General features: G+C 32.7%; 2 protein-coding genes across 2 annotated transcripts; one reads left to right on the forward strand and one right to left on the reverse strand.

Annotated features, from left to right (window-relative positions):
* Positions 1-3,709: 3,709 nt before the first annotated feature.
* LOC143631674 (sulfite exporter TauE/SafE family protein 3-like) lies at positions 3,710-8,951 on the reverse strand. Its single transcript, XM_077100360.1, has 11 exons — positions 8,716-8,951; positions 6,890-7,049; positions 6,342-6,542; positions 6,189-6,253; positions 5,729-5,756; positions 5,565-5,650; positions 5,390-5,476; positions 5,211-5,261; positions 4,814-5,129; positions 4,112-4,252; positions 3,710-4,011 (listed from the first exon to the last, which is right to left on the reverse strand). Exons 1-11 carry the CDS (start codon positions 8,944-8,946, stop codon positions 3,926-3,928), a joined length of 1,452 nt encoding a protein of 483 aa, XP_076956475.1. The 5' UTR covers positions 8,947-8,951; the 3' UTR covers positions 3,710-3,925.
* A 1,402-nt stretch (positions 8,952-10,353) lies between these two features.
* Positions 10,354-13,567, forward strand: LOC143631659 (gibberellin 2-beta-dioxygenase 8-like). The gene is made up of 3 exons (XM_077100350.1): positions 10,354-10,876; positions 12,138-12,468; positions 13,193-13,567. Exons 1-3 carry the CDS (start codon positions 10,407-10,409, stop codon positions 13,421-13,423), a joined length of 1,032 nt encoding a protein of 343 aa, XP_076956465.1. The 5' UTR covers positions 10,354-10,406; the 3' UTR covers positions 13,424-13,567.
* Positions 13,568-13,825: the final 258 nt, after the last annotated feature.

The raw sequence follows: 13,825 nt of genomic DNA on the forward strand, positions 1-13,825 counted from the left end.
GTATTCTAGAGCTGAGGGTATATCTGGAAGCCACATCTTTATCCCTTTGGATAGAGGTACGGTGTGCCTACATCCCACCCTCCCCATACTCTACTTATAGCTTTGCTGTTGGTAAGACTTCACTGGGTATGATTGATTGATTGATATATAGGCTGTGAAGGATTTCAAATCAACAAAAACATAAAATTAACAATTAAATAAAAGTATAAAATTGATCAATCAGTTTCAAAAAAATATGATTTTTTTTATGTTGGAACCAATGGAAATTAAAGTCTTTATGTTAGATTGAGTTTGAATTTGATAGACAATGGGCCTTTAGATTAATCAAAGAGGCCCAACTAATTCAAGTAAATGAATTTGGGATGGGTATGGGTTCATTTGGATTTGGTTTGGTTTGGTTAGCTTTCTAATAAACTAACTAGACACAACTACACAACGTTTTTCTAAAGTAATAAGATTAGATACTAAAGTTTTTTAAGTTATAGGTATGTGTATTAAGATTATAATTTTGTAGCAATGTTAGGTACTAAATTTAACTTCCGTTTAATGTGAACATAAAGTGAAAAAAAGCTAAAGGCATTATTGTCATCACACCTTCTCATTAAAAATGCTGATGAGAACGTGAAATCATGTCTCGTCACCTTCGTCAGTAATTTGGGTCGGTCTTTGGGTTAAAATCCCTTGAAGGTTTCACACGAATGTGATCTCTCAATGAGTACATTTTATGGTTTGACGCTTCAAGGTTAGTTTAAACAATCGTTTAATACAATTTGGAAAGCAGGTTTGATATAATTTGAAATATTATGAAGGTTTGATTTTGTGTCGAAATTGAATATGGTTTTATGAAGATATGGAATACGGTTTTATGTTTGATCTCGTTAAAGTTGAAAATTTTCTTTGATCTTGTTAAACTTGAAACCCAACCCGTATTTACCCGACCCATTCAACTTGAAACCCGAACAACATGATCTTATATGTGCCAGTTATTGGGTCAATTAAAACCTTGGTACCCATGCATATGACTTTTAAACCTTGGTACCCAATCTTATTATTTTAGGGAAACGTTACGGACTGACCTCGTAATTGTGTCAACTAATTATATGCCAAATGAAACAAATCTGAGCATAGGTGCACAAATCATATTTTTTAAAACCAGTTTCAGGTTGGTCAATAAAGTTAAGAATTGGGTCGGGTAAGAATTGATTTAGAGTATGGTCGTGATTTTGACCAGGTTTGACCTGTTTGGCTGGGTCTTCATCGGTTTTTGGCCAGGTCAAGTTCAGGTTTTAATCAAATAGAGGTAAAACCAGTTCTGATTCGAAGCTCCAAAAAAGTGCTATCTAAAAGGCCACCTCATACATTTTTCTAATGATTTTTTAATTATATTAATAATAATGATAAATACAACATGATCCACCAAACAAATATTGAAATATACATACATCCTTCATGAAGTTTAAGAGGTTTAAAGAAAATTCATGAAACCTCTTTCAAGTTTTGTATGAAGATTGAAGAGTCTTCCTCATAAATTTCTAGAATAGATTAGTTAAGAATAGTTTGTGGTCGTTAGATTAAAAATATCATCTTGACCATTCATATAAAGATATACATATACTTACATGGAATGAGATTGAAGAATTATTTTCCACATACCATACTTGTGTCCATGGTACTGGGTGAGAAAAATACACAAACCCTTTCTGTATCAATCAACAAAAGACACCGTACCACCTTTTTTTCCTCACCACAAATGGAACTAATTAAAGCTAAAGGAATCTCATCTCTCTCTTTCCTTTTTCATCATTCTTTTAAAGTAGGTATGAGGTCGGAGTTTACCACACTGAAAATGAATGAAACCATATATCAAATATTGTATCAATTTTTTTTCGATTTGGTACCAGTACCATTGAAAATACAGAAAAAATTACCAAACCTTAAAACATGAACAAACGAATACATGCACCAATTTTGTCTGGTTGGTATAGGTTCAATACGATACCAATATTTGATAAAAACAAATGTTTATCCCAACTCTAAAGTTATACGATCCATGTTTTCTGAGATAGACCATCTATGCGCCATCACTAAGTGCCACTCATCATCGGTTTCTTCTCACACTAGAAGTTTATCTTGATGATTCTGATCTGACTTAAATAAAAAAATTCAGTGGTGACATAATAATTTTAACACAACATATTTTTGGATCTTGATGATTCTGATATGACTCAAATAAAGATTCACTGTAATTTACCACAACTTATTTTTGGATCATATTGGAAAATGATGTGAAAAGAAAATTTACTATCATATAATTGTGTTGGAATTATGTTGTAAAGTTTTGTAAACTTAGTGTATTAGAAGCTTTGCCTCTACCATTGGACCACAACCCCAATAGCAATTGTGTCATAGAGTTATGTTGGAATATGTTTTAAGGTTTTGTAAATTATATTATATAAAGAAAAAAGGGGGAAAAAGAAAGGAGAAAAATGTCATCAAATGAAGTAAACCAAAATCACGTTAATTGACAAAATTTTGAAAAATGAATCTTTTAGTTTACAAGACAAAAGAAAAAAAACAAACTTGGAAAGTTTTATCAAATATTAACTAAGTTATTCAAGTATCCTACTAAATTAATGCAAAGTTTTTTTTAAGTCACAGTTATTGAAAATATTCACATTATTATATAATTGCAAAAACTAATGCTACAGTACATTTTTATATAACTCACTTGTAGTCCATTATTTTGCAGCAACAATACTCTATGAACCCCTGACGTATTTTGCATTTTCTTTGCCACATTTCTACCGTTCCTGTTACACACTAAAAGTAATTTTTTTTAACGGCAAACTGGCTATCTCCTAAACTCCTAAGTATGTATAATACACCACACCCCATGTTCGATCCTGGGCATCCACCAAAAGAGGAAATCTCTCTATTTATTATAACTAATAAAAATAAAAATGCCACCGACGGTATACATGCATTTTTCAAGCATGCATATAGAGGTATAGAACCACCGACAATTTAAAGCCATTGCTTTTATAGCATATAGGACGTACCGAAATTTGTATATTTACACACAACAAAATACAAAAATAAACCAATATTTGTTTTTTTTCCCCACACTTATCTAAAAATAATCAGGTTTTAAGTTATCCCATATAATAGACGTTAACCATTTATATATAATGGTTTTGGAAAACTCATGTATCAATTTTAGAAGGGGTTTTGAAAATCTAACCGGGCCGACTCAACGCTTTTGAAGGCCTAATCGAAATGAGATTTTGTGGCCATTTATGACAATTGTTTCAAAAAACCAAAAAATAAAATAAAAATGCTAATAATGAATCTCAAACTCGTGACTTGCAAGTTAGCAACACACAAGTTTACCACAAAACCAATAGACATATTTATATCTACTCCGCCGATTAAATATATATCTATATATATTTTTTTTTATTTGAATGCCTTAACTAAGTGTGAGCCTAAAGCTCTATATTCATTTCGCTGGCCCACGAGCCGGACCTGTACCTAACTAGTAGATATGGCCGTTGTCGTTATAAAGATGATTAAAATGAAAACATACGAAATAAAACCCACAAATTGTGATTTTTTATGACAGCCATAAGTTGCTTATATGCGAACTCAAACACAACCATAAACCATTTTTCAACGAAACGAACATTTCTTTAGAAAGAACAACAATAAATAAATAAAGTATCCAATAAAGTCCCACAATCATTGGTGTATTAACATCCCTTTCAAAAACATTTTGAATCTAAAAATGGATTTGATACAAATGAAACAACGTTTTACTAGCCGGGTCCTTTACGGCACAGTACATCTTCTGCAGCACGAGGTACAAGTCACCACAGCGTAGAATTCTTATAAATTATAGTTTGGAGAAATGTTTATTAATCTAGTTTTAAACCTCGTACTTGCAAAGATCCTCAAATCCCATGTATTCATGTCTCTCAAATTTCCCAATCATGTCTAAGATTCCAACTCCACCTGTAAAAAACAAAAAAACAAGTTTCTCATTTTTAAAATATATTTCATCAACTCTTTTATAAATTTGTATTTTTAGTAAATAAAACCATAATGATCTCACCTAAGGATATCGCGCTAACGAATATAGTGAAGGCGAGAATGAATATAATAAGCGAAGCGCGTCCTAATATCACAATCAGCTTTCTCACAACATGTTGCCCGATAAATGCAGCAATCATTGCCACGAGTAGAAAATAAGCGGCTGCACATATATAATAATCAGATAAGCGGTTTGGATAAAGATGACAGGTTGGGTAATAAGTAACTTTTTGTACACGTTAGGTCTGTAAATAAACTCAACGTTTAGTGAAAGTGTGAAACACTCATGAACCATTCGACGAGTATATCGTTCATGTTCGTTCATTTAGGATCATTATGTTAGTTTATGTACGTTCGTTTATATCCGTTTGTTTATACCTGTTAAATATTAAATTACTGCATCAGTAATATTATTTAAAATCTTTTTTTATCTTCTGTAGTATCCATGAGACTCCTGATTTTAAAATCTCTGACTTCGTGTGCATTTGAGTTCATTTATGTTCGTGAACCGTTTGTTTATATGATTAATGAATGGACCTACACGAACATGCCTCATTCATTCGGTTCGGTTACAACCCCAGTACACATTGAAATGGGTCAGGCCGGGTTGACCCAAACAACTTTTTGCCCAAATATAATTTCTATACAAAAAGAATATTATTTCAGGCAAATTCCAACCTGTTACTCGTTTGACCAGTTTACTAAAATAAAGCTATGCACTTACCATAAGGAACCGGGAACCGCTTTAGAAGGTAGTATTCAACAACCGACATAGATGACGAAAACGTCATTGCAAATGTGGCTGTTGCACTTGAAACCTGTGGAGGTACTCCAAGCTCCAAAAAGAGTGGGCCCATGATAAAACCGCCACCTAGACCGAGTAAACCGCCAACCAAACCAGCTAGGACACCACAAGAACAATACAAGACCAGTTGTCCTACGGTAAGGTTGCTGTCTGACTCTCCTATTGATGATATTGTTCTTGATCCTTTATATAAACAAACCACCTCATAACCGGATATTCCAAAAGAAATTGGAATCTACACAAACAATAAGCAATAATAAAAGTATGTAACTGATATAATTATTGGAATATTATGTAATGTGATATATAAGTATACCTGTGATAAGTTTAGCACCCAATACCATACTGAACAAGTAGATGTATAATTCTGTTACCAATATATGCAAAAATGTTCATAAGTTCATAGAATAATAAAACTAACAGAAATGTTAATAATATAAAAGAATATAACGAATGTAACGTTTGAACTTTGAAGTTATGTTACAAATTAACTACCTTCCCGATTTGCAGAGCGAGGAATGAAATCCAAACAAAGACAAGAAGGCCAAGTTCTTTCCAACAAACATTCTCAAGGACAGGAACCTGAGATGTTTATATATTAAAAATGTATTCTTTATAAAAACACAAAGAAATTATATAATATAGTCAGGCTTTTCTGCAGTGTTTTCACCTCTTCTTTCAATGTTCTTTCGGGTTTGGTTGAACTTCCGTTGCTAGGACCGCCAGGAAGAATCTTGTATTCTGCCTCGCCTCTGTCTGTAGTTTATATAAGATATTTAATTCAAGAATTACTTTTTTTCCTGTCAATGTCTATTTTGTGGCAAATAAACGTACCATTGCTCTCCAAGCGCCTAGCAGCCTCCTGAAATTTGAAAAAAAAAAGAAGAAGAAAAACACTTAAGCTTAGATATTGTTTTTTCTTTTACAAAAAAAGAAGGAAATGCAGCGATATGTAGCCATGATAATTAGTTATTAATGTTCGGATGAACATATTATGTAACTATCTAGGGGTCAAATAATCAGTTTCATATCGTCTGCAACTAAACCGATAGCATAAATGTACAGAAATTCTTGAATTTCAACAAAAAGTGTTCTTTTTGGTCATTTTAAACGAACAAACATAAATAGACGTAAATGAATGAACGAGACACGTGTCATTTAACTAAATGAACAAACCTTTTTGTCCGTGTTCGTTAGTTTATTAAATAAATGAACTTCCTACCGAACGGTTCACTGAAGGTTCAGTCCGTTTACAGGTTTACTTGTCAAACACTGAAACTAACCTATGCATTACCTTTTTCATGATTGTTTCTTTTTTCCATGTTTCAACACCTCTAAAGAAGGCCTTCGTTGATGTGCCTGTATGTTCACCATATATAATTGAAATGTCATTTTACCTTTTATAACTGAAATACAAATACACAATTGAACATAAACATAACAATACCTATAAAAAGAATAATTAACAAAACCGTAACCATCCAATCAGCAAAAATCACATTAAACGCAACTCCAATACTTATTCCAAGCATCAACATTGGCTGAATAAGCAATGCCAAATCATAATCAATAATCGGCATATCAAGTGTCGGATGCCTTAACTTAAGATTGTAATAAACAGTTGAGGCTGCTGCACCCATGATCATGCCTGAAAAACAAACAATGTTCAAATACAAAACATGTGAATTTATTTTATTAAATTAGTGTTAGGATCAAATACAAACAACTTTTAACATGAGAAGTGTTAGAAGTATTAGAGTAATTATGTTAACATTATAGTAATTATTATTATGTTATAGTTTTTGAACTAATTACTCTACCTAATTTTGTTATAGTGTAATAATTATTGCAGTACAGCAAAATGAACAAGAGAAATTATTAATACTCTAGTTCAAAAGTATAGTGTTATAATAATTACTCTAGTGTTAACATAATTACTTTAAATATTTTTTACACTTCTAACGTTAAAACCTGTTAGATATGATTTATTCTTACATTTTGAAATTGCGGTAGCGGATTTAGCATCAAAACCAATAATTAGAGTAAGCATTGGCACAAATATCCCACCACCTCCAACTCCACCGACACTCCCAAATGCTGCTCCACAAAATCCAATAAAACTACCAACAACAATTTTCCATCCAAATTCCATTTCCTGCATATCATATTTATATGAATGTTAATGCTAATCTTTCATTCTTGAATTGTTAATAATAGTGTATTTGGTACAGTAAATCAAGGTCAACGGTCAATCACACCAAGAACAAAGAGAGAACAGGCATGATTCATGTAATAAAACTTTATTAATGAAACTAATTAATGAAACTCTATTCAGATAAAATAACAATTTTGTAATTACAAATCTTGAGAAATGAATAATAATCTCCACACAAATTCAATTCCTGTTTATCATGTTTAAAGAATGTTAATGTTAATTTCTCATTTTTGAATTATTAACTTTTAATAATGGATTTGGTATAGTAAAGCAATGTCAACAGTCAAACATACCAAAAAAGAAAAAGGCATGATTCATGTAAATAAAACTTTGGAAACTTGTACTTTAACAAATTATCAGTTTGTCGAATGATTAGTATCATAATTCAATTGGTAGCTTAGCATAATTAGCTTAAGATCTTGAAAAATGAATAATAATTACCAATTAAGTGATAAATTGATTAAATTCTCATGGATAAAACCTACACAATAATTTCATTTTAAGATCCACTTTGGTGTCTTTTATTTAGGTGGATTTTGTCCTCATATTTAAATTTGACTTTTTATAGACAGACATCAATAAAGCTGAAAGTGATGATTCTTGCAACTTGAAACGTGATATAATAATACACCTTACATATCCAAAAAAGTATCAAAGTCTACATGATACATCCAACCACTACCTTATTGGCTATATATTTAATAAATTAATAATAGCCTTAAATTTGTTCTTCATATTGAATTTAGATCAAATGAACCGTAAACAAGTTAAGTCGCTCGTGAGTTACTCGAAAACAGCTTGTTTTAACTCAAATCAAGTCAAGCTTAAACGAGCTCGAGTCGGCACGGAAGCCTAAGTGAGCGTTTGTTTAATATATTTACATAATATATATTATTATAATATGGAACTTATAAACCAATATATATTAGATTTTAAAGCAAAATTATAATTATAATTATATATATATATACTTAAATAAATATAAAGTTAATTAAATAATTAATAAATAATAAATGTTCGAGCACGGGCTTGAAAAATTACTCACGAGACAAACTTAAGCTTTAAAAATAAAGCTGTAAATGAGTTATCTCAATTTAAAAGCATAATAATTATGTGAAGAAGGTATGTGCAATTATAAAGTCTCATCTTTATCTATTTATTTGTATTTTAAAAAGCATTTCATATATAATATTGTTTGTTCTTATTTATTCATTAAAACCTCATCTGATTTAGTGAACATTTGGTATCTAACACGGCTTGTTCTTCAATCTGCATTATTTAACAGTTAACACTTAACACTGCATAATTAATCTAAACAACTAGCCTCTTAAGAGACTACCTCATAAACTTTTAATGGTTAAGACTCAGGCTAACGTCTGAATGAATGGTTAAGAAGTAACCTTAATCAAAAGATAGTTTCTTAACCCTTCAGACTTAAGGTTACATTAAAAGCCAATGAACCAAACCATTATGAGGTAGCCTCTTAATGACTGTCAAGAGTACCAAACAGTCTTTAAGTCTAAATGGTTAAGAAGTAACCTTAATCAAAAGGTAGCTTCTTAACCCTTTAGACTTAATATATATTTAGATAATAATAACAACTTACAGGCCACATATGATGATAACCAGATCCATCTGTTTTAACAAACATACTCTTCACCAGTTTCACAATATCAACACTTTCCAGTTCATCTGTAACCGTAACTGCCGCCACGTCATCAACAACCGTTACCACGCTTCGTTCAGCTGAAGCCAACACCGCCGCTAATAATAACATCATCATGGCCGTTGCAAATCTCAACATGATGCTCCATCTATACGCTCTGATCTCCGTCATTCGATACGATAAAGTTCTTCGGTTGAAGTTGTTCTTGTTATTGTTCAACCGAAGATAATAGAGATGAACTTGAAGAATGAGTTCAATTAATAATAATATAAGCGTTGTGAAGAGAGAGTAGAAGAAATATGGATTGCGTGTAAGTGTGTGTGTGTGTGTGTGTGGGCAGGAATTAAGTGAGACGTGAGTTGGAATTTAAATGGTAAGTTCACTCCCAACAAAGAAATTGGGTTAGGTGGTGGACTGGCCTCACCTTATTACGGAGGCTCCTAAACTGTTGGATATGGTATTCTTTTTTGTCATTTAAAAGTTTCAACGTTTTCTAGGCCAAGCTAAATAAACCCAACGTTTTATATCTTCACTATTAGGCTATATGTAGTGGAGGGGCTACAGATGAGGGCGAATTGTGACAAGTGGCGCCCAGTAGCATGGAGTGAGAATTTGTTTTTGGGGTGTAAGACTAAGGGTAATGGGGCTTGGTTGAACCCCATGTGAGCCAAGCAAAATCTGACACGTAGGCGATGACATGGCCATGGATCAAGCCCCTCAACCAAGCCCCAGAGGGTGTAGTGGTCCAGGTGATCAGGGGCTTGATCCAGTTTCTTATTTATTTAATTATTTTAAATAATACATTAAATAATAATATAAAACATTACGTTGATACTAGTCTAATACAAGATCATCGGGTCTTCTATCCCACGAATGCTCGACCAACTCATGCCGAACGTTGCCATGTAACTCACGGCTCTTGATGATATTTATGTTGGCGAGTCGTTGTTCATTGGTGATCGTCCATTCTTGTATTGGAATATCACCTTGGTAGTTTTGACAAATAGCTTTACACTCGTCTTCTAGTATCATGTTATGTAGGATTATACACGTGATGACGACTTCCGTTATCTTCTCCCTTGTCCAAAATCTTATTGGATTCGCCAACATTATGTTTATCCGTTAAAAAAAACAACTGTTCGGATTCATTATGTTTATTCGTTAAAAACTATTAAAACATACAAAGATATATTTATAGTGATAATCAAGTAAACACTCGTGTTAAAAAGTCCAAATAACTTTAAAATTGATTTTATTATTTCCGATTTAATGTGTTTTAAGAATGGCTAACTCACACACTAACAGTAACACGCCAATGTACACCTTGTTTATCCGTTAAAAAAAACAACTGTTCGGATTCATTATGTTTGTTCGTTAAAAACTATTAAAACATACACATCTTAATTGAAAGAGCTCAAACGTTAAAAAATATAATAAACGTAACAAACTAATGTATACATGTTAAATCGAAATAAAACCATTACAATATAAAAAAATAACGATAAAAACAAAAATGAAATAAACCTCCGTAACACACGAGAATAAAACTAGTGTGATATTGATATAATAGCTAAGCAAATAAACCCCAAATCCTTTGTATCTTCAACCTCTAAACCTTAAACCCAAATCCAATGCAACAGTTCTCCGAAACCTTAAACTCCTACCCTCCATGTTTCCGTCAAAAAAACACACACCACCTCTCCGACCAACTCAGCGACAACAACCCGAAACCCGACCCACTTCCATCAATAGATCTCCAACAAATCAACCTTACCATACTCAACGAAGCCTGCACAGACTGGGGAATATTCTGGCTAGTCAACCACGATATTCCGGCGAGTTTGTTGTCGGAGTTACATGAACACGCTGTTAAAGTATTTGAGCTTGGGTTTGAATATAAACAAGCGTTGTTTGAATCGATTCCGTCGTCTGTAATGTCGTACTTTTGGGGTACTCCGGCGATTACTCCGGCGGGTGAAGCACTTGCGTTGAAGAAGAATCAAGGTACAGTGAATTATAACTGGGTTGAAGGGTTGAATATTCCTTTTAGTCAACCGTCAATGGTTGACTGCGTTGACCACCAGTTGATTCGTGAGTTCAGGTTAGTTTTTGTCGTTGACCTTAATTTCGATTAAGGATAGAATTATTAATGTAAAATTATTTTTTTGAACGACCAATAAAAAATATATTAAAATAAAAAGCAAAGACTAACAAGAAGCTAGCCCAGCCAAAAAAACAATTCAAACGATAAAACCCAAACACAAAAAACAACCACCAAACCGCCCATAACCTTTACAATAGATCAAAGTTGAAATCGTCTCATCTCTCACAAGTTAAGCTCGTATGTTTTGACCTATTCCGTATCCATAGAAAACTTAAAGCTTTTATTTCTCGTAATACTCCTCTTAGATCAGCCTCATTTCCTTCAAACATACATTCGGTTATTTATATGCATTTAAGACTTTTAGTGTATAACTATAAAAGTGAAGATAATAATATCAGTGTAACTCATATAATTTATATTTTATAAATAGTTAAGTTTTTTAAAACTAAGCTTAGTCAAATGAAACACAATTACTAAATACTGATTTTTTAAGATAACTTGAAATAGAAGCACGTAGTAAATAAAGTTCATAACTTCATACATATGTATTATTTGCTCCCTTAATTTAAAATGTTACCTCATATATTTTCGTTGGCATAGTGTTAATAAAAATTTTAAGTTCATCTCAAGAGTTATGATAAAAAAATGATTTACAAAAGATTTAGTCATATTGATACTTTTCGTATGTGTGTTGTCATCCGTGTACAGACTACAGAGGACATGCTAATGGTTTAACATGATTTGTTTTAACCCGAGATAAATTTGATCAAAAATTGTTTTAACTACAATCAAATTGATATACATAACCATTAGTTTGGTCTAGTGACAAAGATATATGTCTTACAACCAAATGATTATAGGTTCTAGTCTTGTTTGAGACATGTGTAATATGTGAAAAGAAAATTAGCTGTAAAAAAAATTCTACAATCAAATTAATAACTTTTTAGAAATGTTGGTTAACACATGTTGCTTAACATCCATTGTCACGAACCCATTGTTGTTCAGATCCTGTTTCGACCTGAACCAAGCCTTGACAGTTTTAGCCTAAACCAAACTGATAAAATTTTAAAACCCATCGTTTAGATTTAAATTTATTTAGCTCAAACCCGTTTTGACTCTAACCAATTTTATTCAAAGTTGTTTTAATTTGAACTTATTTCTTACCCTATTCGGTTTCATTTTTCTATATTTTTATTATACTTTGGATAAAATAATTACACTAACAATTATATGATCATTATTATTTGATAATTCACAGGAGATTATTAGAAAGTTACAGGGTCCACCTAGAAAGGGTGTCAAAGTCAATATTCGGTGCGATGTTACAAAATCTAGAAATGTCCCAAGACAATGAATGTTACTTGTCACCATCAACGGGACACTTGAGGGTGTACAGATATCCAAGGTGCTGTTTCGACAACCCACCAAAAGTATGGGGTATGGAAGTGCACACTGATAGTTCCGTGGTGACTATTTTGAATCAATTTGAAGTTGGAGGACTTCAAATACATTCTTCCAAAGATAACACATGGGTTGATGCTAAACCGGTTCCAGACACACTTCTAGTTCATCTTGGTGACATGATGCAGGTTTCTTATTTTTACACTTTACCCCCTCCTTTTTAGTAGGGGTGCAAACGAGTCGAGCTGTTCATTAGCTACTCGAGATCGGCGCGTTAAAAAGCTTGATCGATCCGAGCTTAATTGATCCCGAGTCCCAGCTCGAGCCTAAAAGAAAGCTCGTTTAATAAACCGAGCCTGATGCCGAGCTTAACTTATCGAGCTCGAGCCGGCTCATGAGCCTAAACAAGCCTACCATTTATACAATTTTTTAAAATATATATTTAATAGTTATTAACTAATATATATTATGTTATGAAAAAATAAAAATAACTAAATAATATATATAATTTTATACATAAAATTATAACAGAAAAAAATATATAAAAAATAATTTTAATTATATAAAAAATAATTGATAAATAGTAAATGAGCCGAGCTCGAGCTCAAGCCCATATAGAGCTTGAATATCTATTCATGAGCTGAGCTCGAGCTTTGAAAATGATGTTCGAAACGAGCCAAGTTCGAGCTCTGTGTTAGTTAAATGAGCCGAGTGCGAGCTTAGTCGAGCTTGGGCTCGGTTCAGTTCGGGTCATTTGCGCCCCTACTCTTTAGGTTAAATACGAAATAACCCTCTTAGTTACCTTCTTTATTAAATTGGTTTCAGGTTATAAGTAATTATAAGTACACCCCTACTCTTAAGGTTAAATACAAAATAACCCTCTTAGTTACCTTCTTTTTAAATTGGTTTCAGGCTATAAGTAATGACAAGTACAAGAGTGTGAAGCATAGGGTGTTGGTGAATAGGGAAAAAGAGCGGTTTTCGATCGGCTACTTCGTGTTCCCGAGTGATGACTGTGTGATCAGCACTCCAAACTACAAGCCGTTTACGTATCCGGACTTTAGGGCCCAAGTCCAGCATGATGTTAAGACATTGGGCCTTAAGGTTGGTCTTTCAAGATTCAGGGTCAATGGGGACTTTTAATGGGCTACTTTGGTCTCATCCTTGTTTTTGTAGAACTCATTTTCTGCATGTTCTTCAAACACCATGTCACCATATCTTCTTTCCTAGTTAAAATGCATTTAGTTGGCTTCAAGTATCAAGTTATGATTTTAGTCGGTGACGTATAAAAAAAAATAAAATTAACGTTGCCGTCATTCTCCAATATATTTTTAGTTTCTACCAAGTCGGTGACGAATACAAAGATATATTTATAGTGATAATCAAGTAAACACTCGTGTTAAAAAGTCCAAATAACTTTAAAATTGATTTTATTATTTCCGATTTAATGTGTTTTAAGAATGGCTAACTCACACACTAACAGTAACATTGCCCATCTTTTCTTTAGGACTCCAAAAGCCATTTCAATATCTTTCCTTGCCGATT

Source organism: Bidens hawaiensis, unplaced genomic scaffold, assembly GCF_021521415.1.
Source record: "Bidens hawaiensis isolate Kalapana, Puna unplaced genomic scaffold, B.hawaiensis_p1.1 tig00006190_1, whole genome shotgun sequence".
NCBI lineage: Eukaryota > Viridiplantae > Streptophyta > Magnoliopsida > Asterales > Asteraceae > Bidens > Bidens hawaiensis.